Source organism: Nelumbo lutea, chromosome 5, assembly GCF_056320005.1.
Source record: "Nelumbo lutea isolate HS-2025 chromosome 5, American lotus-T2T, whole genome shotgun sequence".
Classification (NCBI taxonomy): Eukaryota; Viridiplantae; Streptophyta; class Magnoliopsida; order Proteales; family Nelumbonaceae; genus Nelumbo; species Nelumbo lutea.
Genome location: NC_142688.1, coordinates 18,618,588 through 18,635,982, shown reverse-complemented (window position 1 = coordinate 18,635,982; position 17,395 = coordinate 18,618,588). Strand labels below are relative to the sequence as shown.

The 17,395-nt window shown below is 36.5% G+C and overlaps 1 protein-coding gene across 1 annotated transcript in view; it reads left to right on the top strand.

The window, feature by feature from the left end:
- The window catches only part of LOC148850727 (symplekin), a 60,344-nt gene that overhangs the window by 8,482 nt on the left and 34,467 nt on the right, over window positions 1-17,395 (top strand). Inside the window, exons 3-7 of the mRNA XM_088946133.1 lie at window positions 534-626; window positions 1,386-1,488; window positions 1,600-1,762; window positions 14,870-15,044; window positions 17,198-17,323. Of these exons, the coding sequence (XP_088802259.1) occupies window positions 534-626; window positions 1,386-1,488; window positions 1,600-1,762; window positions 14,870-15,044; window positions 17,198-17,323 (660 nt within the window). The remainder of the gene's footprint in view (window positions 1-533; window positions 627-1,385; window positions 1,489-1,599; window positions 1,763-14,869; window positions 15,045-17,197; window positions 17,324-17,395) is intronic.

Sequence of the window (17,395 nt, the reverse complement as noted above, 5' to 3'; positions counted from 1 at the left end):
TGTTTAGTGTTGGGTTTGTGACTTGTTTTTGGGGTTGTTGGAGTGTGCGTTTTCATTTTTCTTTTGGGTGTTTGGTCATGCTTCATTGATGTAAGTTGTGTTTGTATTGGGTCTTATTGGGCCTCTTGAGTGGGCTTTCAAGCTGTTTGGTGATTTCTTATCACCTTCTGCTGTACTTCTTTCTATTTTTAATGAATTTTCTTTTTACCCTTAACAAAGGATGGCCCCTGGTTTCTCTCTGAAATTGACTTTTAAAAACAAGGATAAGAAAACCTGGGGCTTTTTGAAGTTCTTTTGGACCTCATGTTATGTTGAGTTGGAGCCATTTTCAAGTATATCTGAAGTGGTACTTGCCATGGTTTCTCTATTATTTTATCCAGTTGTATTATGGTGTTGTGTGGCAAGCAAAGAAATTTGTGTTTACTCTATTGATTTTTTAGTCTAATATTTTCATCATACTGGTTCCCTTTGTTTGATGCAAATTATCTTTTGTATCTTATGGTAATAATGTACTGTGTTTTGAAAACTTATAGTTTCAGCAAACTGGTAAAATTGAGAGGTGGCTTGAAGAACTTTGGATGTGGATGACTAAGTTCAAGGATGCTGTTTTTGGCATTGCCTTGGAGGTATATATTTGCTTTTTTGGTCCTTTTATAGAATAATCAATTGCCTTTGATTTTTCAATGATTATCCAAAATATTTGCCATGAAGAGCCATTGGTGCATTGCTCTATATTTGATGGGAAAATAGTTTTGTTGATAAAAGAAACCGGGATACGTTCATGCCTTCAACACCGACACTGATGGCTTACATACATGATGAAACTGTTACTTAGAATGAATTTCTGAGAGTAATGAGACTTAATAGCGATGAATGGCTTACATACAGTATGAAACTGACTGAGAAGAAGCCTATGGTTGGGGTTTTAGGATGAAAGTAATGAATGTCTTTGGCTGCCTGGGTGGGACTTTGGAGGTTTGTTTCTTATAATCCTAGTCCATATTAACCTGATATTTATTATAAAATTCAACATTCTACCATCTCTGATGTGATTTTTCAACCCTTGATTCCCTTGATTATTTGGAGCTCCTTTACTTTTTTACCTTTAAAATTATGGCACATGCAAGTTTGCTCATGTACAAGAAGATGCTATAACTATTGCATTGGTTTATTTACAATTCCCAGTAAGCAAAACAGGTATACCTAAGTATTCTGCAAAATTAGAGAATTCATATTGTTGGGAAATCTTATTGACTATACTTTTCTTGCATTTTGACCTTTTCTACAAAGATACTTGTGGATTATTGTGACATGATGTTTTATTTGACTGCAATAATTTGAAGGACTAGGCTAACATGGATGTTTTATTTGACATGATGCTGTAGCCTAGTTCTATTGGGACGAGGTTGCTGGCATTGAAATTTGTGGAAACATACATTTTTCTTTTTACACCTGATGGCAATGATTCCGAAACATCTTCCAAAGAAGGTATGGTGCTTCAATCATTTATTGTCTCTGGACATCGCACCTCTGGTTCAAGATTTACATATGTCAGAAAAATTTAATGTATTTGTGAAAATTTGCCCTTATCTTCAACAGGAAGGGGGCGGAATTTTAATATTTCACGGGTAGCAGGAGGGCACCCAATTCTGGATCCAGCATTGTTTTTATTAGAAGCAAACAGAGCTCTAGGTTTTCTACTGGAATTGTTGCAATCGGCTAACACTCTTCGTGGTTCTTTGATAATTACTCTTATTAACTGGTGAGCCTTAACATTCTAATTATCACATTTTTATCAGTGTCAATTTCTTATTAACTGCTTATTCATAAAAAAAAGAATTCTTATTAGCTGCTTCATTTTCCTCCGAAGGTATTGTTGGTTAACTTTTTATGCTATATTTGTTATGGTTCAGGTCTACTTATAAAAAGATAGCTTGCTGCTTGACAATGCTTAGCTAAGTTTAATCTAAATCCCAATTACTTTGGGTTGGTTATATGAATCCTATTTCTTCATGTCACTTGGTCAAGGGCCGTATCTTTGTTAAGTTATGAAAAAAAATCTCAATTTCGTAGGAAACAGATGTTTAATGTGCTGAGATCTGTAATCCCAGTAGAAGAGATACAATGACCTGAAATGAGGAAATCTGAATAAACATAGGTTTTGCTACAATAATAGTTGGAATGAAATTATGAATAATTAAATAATGGAATAATTAGTCAAACTATTTTTTTTTCTGCAAGGGTAAAGTTTACCTCCTGATTATCAGGTTGTCGTTCCTTGGGAAGTTTCACATTCTTTTTTCCTGTTGCCTCAATCATTTTTAAATTGATCATCTGTTTGTATTATGGTGCTTTCTTCTAGGTTCCAAGCTACATCTTGTGGCTGATATTTAATTTTTTCCTAGCATGGTAATGGATTTGCAAGGATATAGGATTGTAGCTTTTGCCTAAAGATTAAGTGGTCTTGTTGTTTGACATAACTGGAAAAAGAAAAGGAGATATTATGTGGGCAGTGTGGCTGGCCATGGCCAGGCCAAGATTGGGGTGCTTGGCACCTGTACATTATCTAGTCTTTTCAATTAATTAATAGAGTTTGTTGATCTGTTACTGATTGAAGCACACGCACAGACATACCTTGATCCCCCTTTTGTGAGTAACAAAAAAATATCTCATCAAGTATTAAACACTTCTCTATTTTGTTTGTTTTTCTCTACTTTTTTTTTTTCTGGTGGGAATCAGGCACAAATTTCATATTCACTAAAGGAATATGCCATATTTTGATATAGGAATGCGACCAATTGATCCCTTTATTTTGCTTTTGTTGGCAGAGTGCATTGAAACTTACTTTTCCCACTCTGTCATGTGGGTTTAATGATTGGTAGAGTTACAAGATTTATTTAATATTTATTTATTTTATGCTGATTGGCTTGATGCAGTAGTTATTAGTTAAAAGCTTCAGTTTCCTTCGAACCCATGTTTTTCTCCCTTGGACTAGTAGCTTTGTTGGTAGTCAATGCTTTCTAATAATGAGAAACAAAATTATATGAATGAAACAAGTATATATTTGTGGTGGTGTGCCCCAGCCCTGCTGCTCTCCCTAATGGTTTGTAAAGCAAGTGGAGAAAACCAGGTTTGGACCTGGTTTTGTGGTACCAACATATTTATTTGACAAATAATTATCAGGACTACTGTTTATTGCATGGATATCTCTTCTCTTGTACAAAGACTTATTGCACATTCTGTTGTATTGTTCTTTTTCATGTACTGTAATACAAACCAATACTTTAACCTCGCACTTTCAAGGAAAAGAAAAAAATATCTTCAATAGAGAAAAAAATGAAAAAAAAACTTTGTTGTTTTATAATTTGTTTGTCCTTCCCCTATTTTTGTTATGTCTTTTTCTTGCTGAGTGGAAGCCCTTTTGTATCTATTTTGATTGATAAAGTCTTTTCTGTCTTGCTGAAAAACATTAAACATCTCATCAATCTGTTTACCAATTCTCCACAGTTGATGACATTAGTATGTGTGCATTGTATTTGGTTATTGTTTCCTGCCAATTGGTAATTAAATTTTCTAAAGGTTTTCACCCTTAAGGTGTAACTGTGAGATTTTGACAGCTGGGAAACTTGAACAAGTGAAAAAGCATTTAAGTGGATCATTGTAGAATAGGGAACAAGTTCAGTAATTTGAATTTCACCACTGTTCTCACTTTAGCTACCCTTGGTATCTTGATCCTGATCAACTGAAAGTTGCAATTCCGGTTAATACATGTTACAAGCAGGCATGATTCAAATGCATATGTGATATAAGGAAGGCACTTCAGTTTATGCATTTTAATATGCAATCTGATACTTATTTAGGTGTTTTTGTATATTCAATGTACCAGTTATTCTTTGTCATGTTTGGATGTGTTCATGTGGATTGTGACTGTCCATATACACATCTACATGCTCACCCCTTGACAAGACAGATGTTAGTGTTGCCTTGTGTTGCAAGTACAATATTGTAGTCCAATCGAGATTGTTTTACTGCAACACAATGATGAGACATTTTATCCTATTTTATCAGATTCGCTCCGGAGGATGTACAGGATATGGGTTGTTCCAAAAATATTTCATTCATAAGAAAAATCCTTCTGGTCACATGTTTGATATGTCTTATCCACCAAGAAAAAGGAAGTCTTACTTTATGTCTAGAATTCTTGATGTAGCACAGCGAGTAATACAGGATTATACATGTAATTTTGATGTTTAAAATTTCATGTTTTCCAGTAGTACTATCGTATGACTATTTCCTACATTGCCGTAGTCTGCCCTCAAATAGTTGTAGTATTTAATGACTTTATATGTTTCTGACTTTGGCAGATGTTCTCCTGCATTCCAGTCATTAGTTATCTAGGGTATGAATATGCATTATGGTTAGATTGCATTGCCCTTATGATGTCATGCATGCCTTTTGTTTTTTGTTATTATTTTCTTTTAGATTTATGAGGGCCTTAATTGTTTTCACTATAGCAGTAAAGTATGTTTTGTTTTCTGTTTCACTGTTTTTTTTTATTGTTAGTTCTACTGTTTTTTAGAAAATTTGAAAAGGCTACTGAAGTTTGGAAACAGGTTGTAGTGCAAGTTCATCTGCTATTAATGGCATTATTGTGGCATTCTCACCAGCTCTCTTGTCTGAAGAAAGACGACAGTGTGGTGATAACTGATTGGGCTTGTGCTTGAGACTGCTGCATCGATGGCTCAAATAATGGGAGTAACGGGACTAGACAATATTAAACTGGACGTCATATGGCTACTGGGGTCTAGTTGATGCCAACACCATTGACCAGTTATAGGAGATGAGAATCAATGGATGAGATTTACCACCCTATGTGCTGAAAGGATCTTATTTGTCATGTGTTGCAGTTTATGTCTGTAAACTGTGTAGCCCATCTATTTCTTGGAGTATCATCTGCTGTATGTTGATACAGCTGTTGATTTGCAAGTGCCATTTGAAATTGTAATAATTATTTTTAACTGTCGATACACATTCAACTCTTGCAATAATTAAAATTCCTTTTCCTTCTGATTTTTTAATCACCTGGCAACTTTAACTTTGCTTCCCGTATCATGATGGTTGGCTTTTTCTTCTTTTTTTTTGTTTCTCTCCTTCCTATTTTCTGTTTGTCTTGTAGCAGAGGTTCCTTTTCTGGAACATTCTTTGCTTTATTTGTTCTATATGTGGTGATGCATAACAGTGGTGGCCTGGTATTTGATGAGTATGCACTAGTAAATTTGGAGGCCGTTTGCTCCAATTTTTCTTCTTAACCAAGTAGGTTATGAATTCACCCCAATTTTGTTTTTCTCGTCCTTTTTGCTTTCATCCATCAACTTGGTCCATTGAAAAAAATTCTATAAGATGAGCTGTGGATTCAGTTGATGGTTGTGTAAGCTGTACATCTAATGGTCAAAATATGTGTACGGGGGGCAGACTGTTGTAAAGAAATCATTCACTGCATGGTGATGCTTCGAAGTTGTTGCTATTTTGATATTTCGTTTTCACTTGAAAGGGTACTCTAAGGTCTTTATAAGCTTGAGTTCTTTACGTTTTTACAAGAGCTTATAAAATTCATGTCGCACCAATTCGTTTCATTTTCCTGTGAAATGGGTGAGGAACAACTATTCCATCTAATTCACACGATATGAATTGACATCTCTGCAGCTCAGTCCATTCATTTAATGTGCTTCCATGGGGTAAACATGTGGAAATCATGATTCAATGTAATCTATCTGACATGCCTTCTCCTAATTCCTTTGTCAAAACTCCCGTAGTCACATTTTTCTGAGAAACATGATGAACTAATTTCAAGTTGATGAAATATTTGTTTCGAATAATTGTCCTTGTAAGATGGGTGTAGGTAAAAGCCAAAAAAGTTCAGGGACAGCAAGATGATATTAACCGGCACATGTCTTGTTTCTCCCTAAGTGGACATTACAGAACTTGAAATAATTTTTGATTCATATTTCTAATTCAAGTTATATGGAACTGTTAATAGAGGTTAATGTCTTCTTGATATCAATTTGATCTGCTGCTTCTGGTGTTATATGTATATTTAATTTTTTTTCCTTAATAAAAGAACTATTTACAGACCATTTATCAAAAAAAAAAAAAATTTACAGACCAGAGTGATGCCAAGAGCAGTGCTGTACTTGGTTTTCCAGATGAACTTGTATTAGAGGCTAGGTGATTATTTGTGTAAAATGTTGATCAACTACTAGTTGCCAAATCATTCCCACTTTTTGTTATGACAAAAGAGATGCTGCATCTCTTTGTGTTCAAAAAGAAGTTCAGGCAAAACAAGTGTTTGCTATGCTGCTTGGATAGGCAGGTGCTGGTATGCACTAAATAGATGCCATTATTGTAAATAGATAAGATTTTAACTGTTTTTTGTCATAATAATGCCTCTAGGAAAATTTGCTAATCATGTTATAGATTACATGGTTCCATGGGTAGCTATATGCTTGTTTTTTTGTAGGCTGTGGATGACTACCAGGGGAGGGGATGTTCTAAATATATGTGCTTAGATACATCATCATTCCTGGACCTTCTACTCATAGTGATTGATTTGTCAAAGGAATGGAGTTAGGCTAATAACCTTCCTTGCTTTCTAATATTGAGTGTTCCTTTTTGTGAAAGGTTCTGTTTGCATTCTTAGGCTTTAAAAAAAGCATGCATGTAGTAGTTGCCCTTGATATGTTCATATGTTTGAGGATTTTGAGTACTGTATGCTTGTCTGTATGCTTTTGGCTAGAGTATGTGGAATGGTCCCATCCTACCAAAAATAAGAGCATTATCTGGGAGGTGATACATGTGAAAATTAATTCTTATTATATGCTTCATCACAGGTGACTGCCCTGGTTTCTTTCACCCATGTTTTCTCTTTGCAATACCCATGCTGAATCCATTCATGGCCTTTTGTTCTGTCTCTGAGATTCTGGATAACTTTTTCTCCTTTCTTGATGCGGGGTAGATGCGTCAGGCAGAGCTATGGAAATTAGGACATTAATTAAGTCCTCTTTCTTTTCTCTTCATTCAGTTATGGGAAATATCATGTGGAGGTTTATGAACTGGTGGTTCTGTGGTCAACCTGTGGGTTCAGTATGCCAATCTTCTTTGCCAAGATGCAGGCATCTGAGAACCTAATACATATTACCGTTAAGGTCATTCTTTTGGTATTGGAGGTTTTTTCCCTTCTTTTTCTTTTGATAAATAAATTATTTGGTGTTGAGGTTGGTTCTTCTTTGTCTTTAGAATAGGTAGAGGTCCATGTGGGGATGCATTTTGGCTGCTATTTGTGGGGTACTAGGGAGGAATGGAATTTGTGGATATTCTCAAATTGAGATCATTCATTATTAACAATCTTTGATTTGATCACATAAAATTGGCTACTATTTTTGTTCTAGAGTTGCAGATTATCTCAAGATGTTTCATCTGTGAATTGTGAAAGGGAGATTTTGTAAAAGTTATCTATTTTCCTTAAACGAAAGGAACTAGAAACTTATTTTTGATAGTTGCTTCTCAGGAACCAGGGTCATCTGTTTTTTGTGGTGTCTTCAGAGTTCATATAGTTAAACTTTTCTTGTTTATTTTTAACCTAGAGGGAGTGGAGGATGATAAAGTTAGAGCTCATATTTTGGTGCTGATTTTCAGGCTTAAATTATTCTTGGTTATTGAGGGAGTTTAGGTAGTGGTCAGCTCATTATTCTGGTCATTCATTCTGACAGGTCTTAATGATTGAGACATTTTGTCCAGAGGAAAAGTAACTGGCAGCTATACTGGATATGCCATTGAGATGGATCTTGATGCCTGTTTTGAGGAGTGAATTTTACTGTTAACTTTTTTTGCTGGGTTAGTTTTGTATTTAATGGGGACTTTTTGGCAACCTCAGAGTCTCAGGTGTGGGTGGTGTGTTAAGAGAGGAAGCAGTTAGAATTCTTCTAAGCTTTTTTGGCCTGTGGGAACCAGAAACTCCTTGAGACTTGAGAGCTGAAATATTGGCTGCTCAAGGACTGAAATTGATTAACCAGCAGAACTTGAAGAACTTGATCTTAGAAGGTGCTACCAAGTGGTTATTTCATGGCTACCGGCCGAAGAAGAACCTCCTTAGATGTTCTGATTTTTGGAAAGGGAAGCTAAATATCCAGGAAGATACCTGAATTGCTCGTTCAAGTGGATATCTAGGTCTGCAAATGGGCCAGCAGATTCCTTAAAAGCAGGGGTGACAAGGCAAGGACTTGAATGTTTTATTTTTTTAAGTCCCCAAACTTTTCTCAGGGTGGAGGGGTGGCCCTGGATTTTTTTATTAATTCTCAAAACAAGCCTATGAGGGGTGGACATATAAAAGTCTTATCCCTCTACACAGGGGCTATACAAGGAAATTCATTGGTTCATATAAATAGAGAAAAAGCCCTACGATCAAGAAAAAAGGACAAGCTATGAATGAATGTAAGGAAGGCTCATCTTATCCTCTTGGATAAACCTCTGAATATGGGGAATTCACACCTGCGCCCCACAGAGCATGCCCCACAGCACATCTGAATTGTGTATTGGGAACATCTCCCAACGACAAGTACGGGAGATATTCCCAATGCATGCTTAGATGTGCATGTGGGGCGCAGATGTGATTTCGAATATGTGATGGGGGAGCCGTAAAATCATGATAAACAAAACTGAATGGGGTTTACCAGGGTCCTTGAATGATTTGTAATTTGTATACTAATCAAATTATCTGTTAGTCTGTCAGCTGAAAGCTGTTGTATTGCCTGTGCTCTCTGTCTTGGGACAGTGAGGTTCTTTCTTCATTATAAATGAATGAAATTCATTTCTGTTGAGTGTTGACTATAAAATAATCATGTGCAAAGGGATGAGGAAAATGTTAATTTTCTGTTTGTCTCCATGAAAGTAGCTAGATGTGCGGAGTTTTTGCTTGTCTCTTTCTGGAGTAGACTTGGTGTGCCAAAAGGACCTTGTGTGGTGTTTTTGTTGTGGTCTTGTACCCCAGTTAGAGCATGGGTTAAAATCTTTCCTCATGCTCTGATTGCAATTCTAATCCAGACTACATGTAAAATTTGCACCCCTACTTTAATGCAAAATTTGCAGTTTTTTGTCTCATTTGTACCCATATTCTGTAGGCAGTACAAGTTTTGTATCCAAAAAACTGTTGCAAAAATTGCACCATGTTCTTCTTACTTTGATTCCCTCTCATATTAAGTGGGATCTATATCATGTTACTTGCCATTTTACTGCTCTAAGTAAACAACTTTCCTTCTATTTCCATTTTTTCTAGTACGAGGTAGGATTACATCATTTTACTTCCAAGTTTGCTCCTCCAAACAAATAAAACAAAGTAAAACCTGAAAAATAATGGAAGTGACACTCAGCCTATTTACATTTCCTTAAATATCCATCTTTGCAAATAAAAATTGGACTTGATACAAACCTCATGGTCCCTTTTCTTTGTTTTTTTTTTTTTGATCAGTAACTGAAAACTTTAATTAAATAGAAATATAAGTACAAGCAAGGGGGAGATAAAATGTCTTTGCTCCCCACCAATAGATCACAAGAAAAACTTAGAAATTAGCCCAAAAATAAAGAATCCCTATACGCCCCTTGTTTGGCTAGACCATCAGCAAGTGAGTTGGCACTCCTTTTCACCCAGCTGTACTTCACCTCAATACCCCTAGTAAGCCATTTGAATTTCTTCCTTTCATTGCTAAACCTCCACATGCCACTGCTATCTTCCCTTATCCATCTTATCACCACCTCTGAATCACTTTCAATGATCAACCTCCTGAAGTTCAGATTCCTAGTTTTTTTGGATACCTTCCAGAGCTGCAAAGATCTCAGCTCTAAGTGAGTCTCCTTCTCCAGTAGGGCCTGAGAAAAAAGCTAAAATAATCCCCTCCTCATTCCTGAACCCCAATTCCAGAACGCCCTGGATTCCCCACGCTACAGCCATCAATATTCAGTTTTATGAATCCATAAGGTGGGGACGTCCAAGAGGGGCTAGAAGACCTCTTAAATTGGGCAATGTGAGTTATCTCTTTCCAGTTTCTCATCAAGTCAGCCAGTGAGACATCTGTGAATAGGTCCACAGATTTCAGCCAATGGACCACCCTTAACAGAATCAGTTCTGTTAAACTCTCATAGGTTCTTTCCTTGTCAGGAAAGATACGTGAGTTCCTTTCTTCCCACAAAGACCAACAAATTGCTGCCCTAATGCATCTCCACATCATTCTCCCTCTTTTCTTAGGCAAACTGAAGAATGAGGGTGAAAACAGGCTTTGCACATCCACAAGGTGAACCCAAATACACCCAAAAAGGGAAAAAACCCACTCCCAAATAGTCTTAGAAAAACGGCAAGAAACCAAAAGGTGGTAGCCAGTTTCTCCATCAGCTTTGCAAAGGGAACACTTGTTAGGGGATAAACAAAGATTGAGTCTCTTTGAAGCAGATCAATTGTGTAGATTCTTTCCAGGAAAGTTTCCCAAATCCTAACAAAAACTACCAACCCGAGGAGGAATGGGCTTGCTCCAAATCTCACTAACAGTTCATGGTCCTTTTTCTAATCATTAGTGGTTGAGGAAGGAGGAATTGTCTGATGATTACTCAAACCATACTGGGTTGTGGGTATTTATTTCCTATTTTTTGGTTGTCAATCTTGAAACAGTTTAGAGATGCGTGAGAATTATCTAACAGGCTGGATGCATTATTGTTTTGGTCAGTAACATAAGATTTTATTGATGGTTATGAAATGTATTATGTACATTCAAGGATACATAGCATTACAGAATTTGCAAAAAAAAGGACACATGAAAGAGAAAGACTAACCCTGCTCCATTTTTTTTTGAGAAAAGGACATCTGAAACAGCTTTTCATGCTGTGATGTACAGTTCCAGTCCTATACTCCTATACAGGCTTACAACTAGTATCTTTTATGGTTATTGATTGATATTCATGTACTTGTGTCTATGCATAATGTATGTATGTATGGATGGATGGATGTGAGTTTGTCTCTATGTATAGAGCCTTGGTGTACTTGGGCCTTGTTTATAGTAGTTTTTTCAGCAATGCATTACTTTGCCTTTCAAAATAACAAATGAATGGAATACAATGAGGATGCTACAATCAAAAATAAATTTATGAAATGATAGGGGACAAGATTATCTGAACTCCCAAGACTGGAAAAATCTGTTTGCTTGGGATGATGGAAGATTGGTTAAGATGTTTGAGCAGGTCTACCACTGTTTTAACTGGTGTCTCTGTTATTAGAGACCAGATAAGTCAGAACCTTTCTGAGTCAAATCATATCATGGAGTTCTTATCTACTTGGGTGATGAGTTAGTGCCCTGGTGCGGGATTTGGAAGGTCAAAGCTCTATCCAAGGTGATTTTCTTTGCATGGACTGCTATTTTGGAAAAGATTCTTACCATTTGCCCATTACAGGTTAGGGGCATGCCATTGGTCAACATATGTTACTTATATGGGTGCCATAAGGAATCAGCTAGCCACTTGTTTATTCATTGGAGTTTCTCTTATAGCACATGGACTCATTTCTTTCAGCTCTTCAATAGACAGGGTCCATTACCATGATATCTGAAAACTCTGTTCTCTTCTTGGTCGACTCAAAGTTTAGTCAAAGGGTAAAGTCTTTTGGAAGTTAGAACTTACTCCTACTTGTCCTGTGCTGGAATCGTTGGAAAGTACAAAATTGCATGATTTTTGAAAATAAAGAATCCCTGAAGGGAGTTATAACGGGAAGAGTGGAGAAAACCATCATTCTGTGGTCCAAATCCCCCAGAGTTAAAGAATCTCAACTATCAGCTCTTTTTCCAAATCATTTTGACAATGCTCTGTGTCCAATCTGTATCTTTCCTTGCAGCAGTCTGATTAGCTGCTTGCTTTGTTTTATATATATATACACATACATACATACACACACACACACACAATAAAGTACAAACTTAGGTTAGGGAAGATATTGTCCCTTCTATATTTAAGCAGCTGGAAGAGAGGGAGCATAGGATGAAAAAGGTGGTGGAGGGTGGAGACTGGAGTATCCCTCCTAATGGTCATTGAAGACAGCAATGTTGAGGTGGTAAGGCCCACTGAGGTTTATTGTTATAGTGATGATGAGGTAGTGAAGTTTTGCATGATAGGAGGAAGTGTTAGTAAGAAAAAGAGTGCTCTTTAAGGTGGTTTGGTTGCCAGATTTACCTACATGAGGGTCGTCCTGGAGCAGATGAGGATGTGGAAGTGTTGGCATAGGGGCCATTAGTCAGCCTATTGTGGGTTGTCTAGTCTGGTGCTGGGTTTTGGTAGGTTTAGTGGGAAATGAAGGGCTTTTGGTGAAGTATGCAAGTCTTTGTTTTTGATAGTTTGGGCAGAATTAGTTTGCTTCTGATGTTTTAACTAGTTGTTATTCCATTCCTTTGCTCTGCAAGTATGATGAGTTTCTTATGTGCATGTAAGTTGCTTCTTGGGGCTGTTCTTTTGCTTGGGCTGTATTGCATTCTACTTTTTCCCTCTTTTATTTTAACACAAAACTTCTTTATTATTAAGGACTCTTTCTATTTGGCCTTGGGATTGTTTTAATTGTTCAAGAAGCTTGGTAGCCTTGAACCAACTTAAAAACTGTCATAGTTATATAGTGTAACAGTTATTTAATTTATTATATACTGTAACAGTTAATTGATTTATATTTTCAAGGTCTCTTGAAACTTAAGGAGACTGATCCAAAAATCGTTATCTGTATTCGTGCTGATTTCATTAAATTTTCATGTTGTTTACCTATTGAAGGTAATATACATACATAAAAAGAGGTGACCAATCAGGTGGTATTCATCAAAATTCATGGGGGTGCTTTGATTGGTCAAACTTCTTCCGGTATGTATGCTTAGATTGGATAAGTTCACAGTTCTCAATTTTGTTTGTGCCTAGATTTTTGGGATGCTGGTGCTGGTGTTAACTTCAAAAACTAATGGGCATTTTAATGAAACTTAGGAGGCCTGTATGGAAATTTTTATGGTTGAAAGAAGGATACTGGTTTAGATGATCATGAAAAACAAGTGACATTTAGATGAGCATGAGTGCATGACACTATAGGAGGACCGGACAAGATTGACCGTCCAGGAGAAAAAGTAAAGTGGGCAGAGGAGGTCCTTTGGCCCAAGGATATTAGCACTAGAGGCTAGGGGAGTTGTCACAAAAGGAAAATAGTCCTAAAAGGAGTGTTATTTTTTGTTTGGTTGAAGAAGTGAGAGGTTGTTTAACCTGGTTCGTTCTTTTCTGTGTATGATTGGTGGGGAGAATTAACTTGGGTTGGTTGAAGTCGGGGGGGGGGATTTGGTAGATGGTATTTTTTCCTTTTTTCAGCCTTGCAATCTGCTACTATTTGGTAGATGGTATTCTTGGGAGGTTCTTTTTCTCTCTCTGAGCTTCTATTGTGTATTTGAGGCTTTTTAGTTTCTTTTGGACTCAAGGTTGTTTATATGTGTTCCTTTGTGTGTGTGTGTGTCTAAGTGAAAACAAAAGCTTTTATGGTTCTCTCTGTCTGCAAATTCATTTACAACTAAAAGCAAGTGAAATATTGAGAATGAAACTAGGTAAAAGTTACCGAAGTGGTGTTTGTTGACATCGATGAAAAGCTACAAGTAGTGATTAAACTATATCTGTGATGGCTGTAATAAACCAAGGTGCTTTGACTTATGAGGCACCATAACGTGGGCTTTTCCTTCTCTCAAGGAAACAAAATGATCTAAACTTTTCCCGTGATTATATAGAAAAAGGCTATTTCCCAATGTTGGTCTCAGGGGTTGGAACACCATAATGTGGGCTTTTCCTGCTCTCAAACTTGAACCCAATTTCTCACACTTGTCCGCTTGATATTTCACCATAGCACCAATCAATGAGCCCTTTTTTCTTTGATTAAATGCATAGAAAATTCAAATGAAGCATTATTCACCAGAACTTCTCTCAGTTATGGCTTCAACTATCAATTTCTTGGCAAACATGGAATTTGAAGGATAAAATATTTGAACTAAACAAAATCCATTTCAAAACTGTTCCATTTCCTTGATGTCCAGTGGTCTGCCAACTGCCTAGTAGCCTTGCAAAATTGAGAAGGGATGAATGCCCTGTATTCAGGATCCTTGGTCCTGGAACAAATGTGGTTTTATTCACTTTTCTTTCCATGATTTTGGTTTAGTTTCTCTTTAAGGCTCTCCGGACTTTCCCATCTATGGGGCTGGCTTTTGTAATTTTCTTGCTTCTCCTATCAATTTCTATTAAAATCCATACCTTTCAAAGAAATAAAACTATTGAAATCTATTGCTGTAAACTATTAAAAATGGTTTGTGGCTGTACAGTAATGAGAAGAAGAAATTCCAATCACTGACAAAAGACATGGAAGTTAAAGTAGTTTGGGTTAAGAGATGTGCTAACTCCCTTGCTAATGGGCTAGCAAACCTAGGGGGGAAAAGGGAGAACTTGTTTTGGGCTCAAATGTAACTTATATGTTTTTTTCTTGCTTGGGGGAGACAAGAGAGGTTATCTCCTCCCTCTGTACACTTTTTTAAATTAATGAAATCCTTTGTTATTGACTAAGAAAAAATCTATTGCTGTAAACTAAAGAAATGCCCTTCTTTCTTAGGAGGTTCTCTTTTAGTGGTTTCCATAACTTAATTGTAAATGTGATTGGAAATTTTGTAGGAATTTGTTTTTTGCATCTTAAACGATATGTATATTTGTCATGTTTTATAATGCTATTAGTACGGTACACCCTTGCATGTTTTGATACTAGCTAACAACATTGATCTTTGGTTGGCAGTCTTGCAGCCATTGCAAGGAAGAGGCCCATTCACTATAGTAGTATATTTTCTGCACTGCTGGGTTTTGATCCAAATTTTGAGACAATAAAGGGTGGTCATGGTGCAAGTATTCAATATTCTATAAGGACTGCCTTTTTGGGGTTCTTGAGGTGTGCTCATCCAACCGTTATGGAGGTAAAACTTTTCCAACATTCTATTTTGTTTCTTTTGTGCTATTTACTTATTCATTATCTCATGATATAAACCAAGCCAAGCTGCCAGATCCAGAAAAATAGCAAAGAAAGATTGCATGGAACTGAGATGGATAAATGGAAAAGTTGGGAAGGGTCAAATATGAAGTCATTCAAAGGAACCTAGTAGTAGCTCCATTAGGTGATAAATTTATACTAGATGTTTTATCATGTGCATAGAAGACTATCAGTAGCATCTGTAAGAAGAAGTGACATGTTGCAAGTTGAAGGAGCTAGATAATTTTTGAGCCAACAAGGTGAAGCTAGGTGACCAAAGGGTGCCCAGATGCCTAGGCGATGGATTTTCCTCCAGAGTACCTAATTGTTACCTTCAGACCCTTATGTGTGATACTATTGTTTCGGCAAATTCCTACTTCAAGAATGATAGAAAACCAAAATAAAGAGAAGTGGAAGAGCAAGGGGGGTGGAGTCCCTGTTACAGACCAGGAAAGGGGAAAAGAGAAAAAAAACTAAGAAAAGGAGGGGTAGACTGCAAAGAAGAAGATATGAAGACATGCATGTTGTTCTGTTCAAGCTCAAAAATCGAGGCTCTTCGGTTGAGACATTAAGTCTCTTTGGTCTTCAAGACTTATGTTCGAGCATTAAGAGAAAATAATAAAATATAATAGAATTCAGCATTCAGTACATCTTACAATTAAAAAGAATGATACTGTATAGCAGGGTGTACTGTAAGAGATATGAACTAAGCAATTAGAAAATCAAAAAATATTTATTTATTGCTGATAAAAAATATTTACTCATATAAATCACCATCCTGGTTGCCTAGTTGTGTGTCTTATGTATAAATCTTCAGTTGTTTGGGTGAGGTGAGTTTGTATTAGTGCTTAGTCACCTAGGCATTGACTTGACAGCTATGGGGGCTAGAAGGGCTTAGGTTAGACCAAGAAGGACATGGGTCCAAGTAGTAAGAAATGATTTAAGTTCTCATAATTTCATGGATATGGCATTAAACAGAATGGAATGGCAGAACAAGATTCATGTAGTGTGTAGCGGACCCCATATGGTTGGGATTAGGCTCAGACAATGATGATTACTATTATATTGTTTGACTTGTTGGCTCTGGATTTCTATTCGTTTCTTTGATTTGAAAGGAAAAGAGGCTTAGTGAGTGCATTTTCATGTATACATTGATGCCCTATATACTCTGTATTGAGTAATTTGGTAAGTGATCTCATGATCCCCATAGTTAAAGCAGCTCAACTCAACTCAACCTTAAATTCCAGCTATCTGCTTTTGGTTACAATCCCGTTCCATCATTATTTGTCTATAAAGAATTCTATTTATCTGGGAATCATAGTTTTAGATATAGGTGTGATGGTTCTGCTTTGCTTTGCAAGCCCTAAGGTTACCTCCTGAGTTGGCTGGTTTTTCTGGGCCCTGTGGATTCACTGATTTGACAGATGAAAGGTAGTCATCCTAATCTATCATATATAGGATGTATCTTCAATGGGATAATTTCTTCAACTCATGCGGTATACTGACAGAGGATTGGATTTTGAACTTGAGATAAATACATGCTATTTGCATGATAATTGGTTTTACCTCTAAATATGCTCATTATCTTTTCAAAACAAGTTAGTTTTATCTTCTCCCTTTCTCTCTTGATGGTTTGATATTATTTGGAGATAGAGTGAAAAGGTACAATCATGATGATAGCAGCTAACAGCTTGATCCACCAGATATTAGATTATGTTGATACTGTATAGAGCTTTTATATCTTAATCTTGTTGATGATAATTATACTGGATTTAAGTAATACTTTTTATTAATGAGGTAGCTTCTCTTTAGTCATTCATTATTCTCATTTCAAATAAATTTTATCTTCTAGAGGAGAATTACATAAGGTGTAGGTTCCACTTTCTTCCTTTTTGTCAACTTGTTATTTTCTTCCTTTAACCATTTGCATGTTGAGGAGGCTTCACGGTCTTTATTTTGTGGAAATTATTAACAATCAAAATTCTTGTTTCCAAATTGCTATCCTCCCCTACATTTATCTCTAGATATGACTTACTTTGATCATCAGTTCTACACCTCATACCTGACATACATACATATTGCTTTGTTTTCTTTTGTTAGTCACGGGATAAATTACTCAGGGCCTTGCGAACAATGAATGCTGGGGATGCAGCTGATCAAGTTATTCGGCAAGTTGATAAGATTATAAAGAATTTGGAGCGTTCACGTGATGCTCGATCCATCAAGGTAAAATGTGTAGAGAACAAACAATTCATTTTTGAGCTTTGCATGGTGATGATTATCCTATGGTGGTATTCT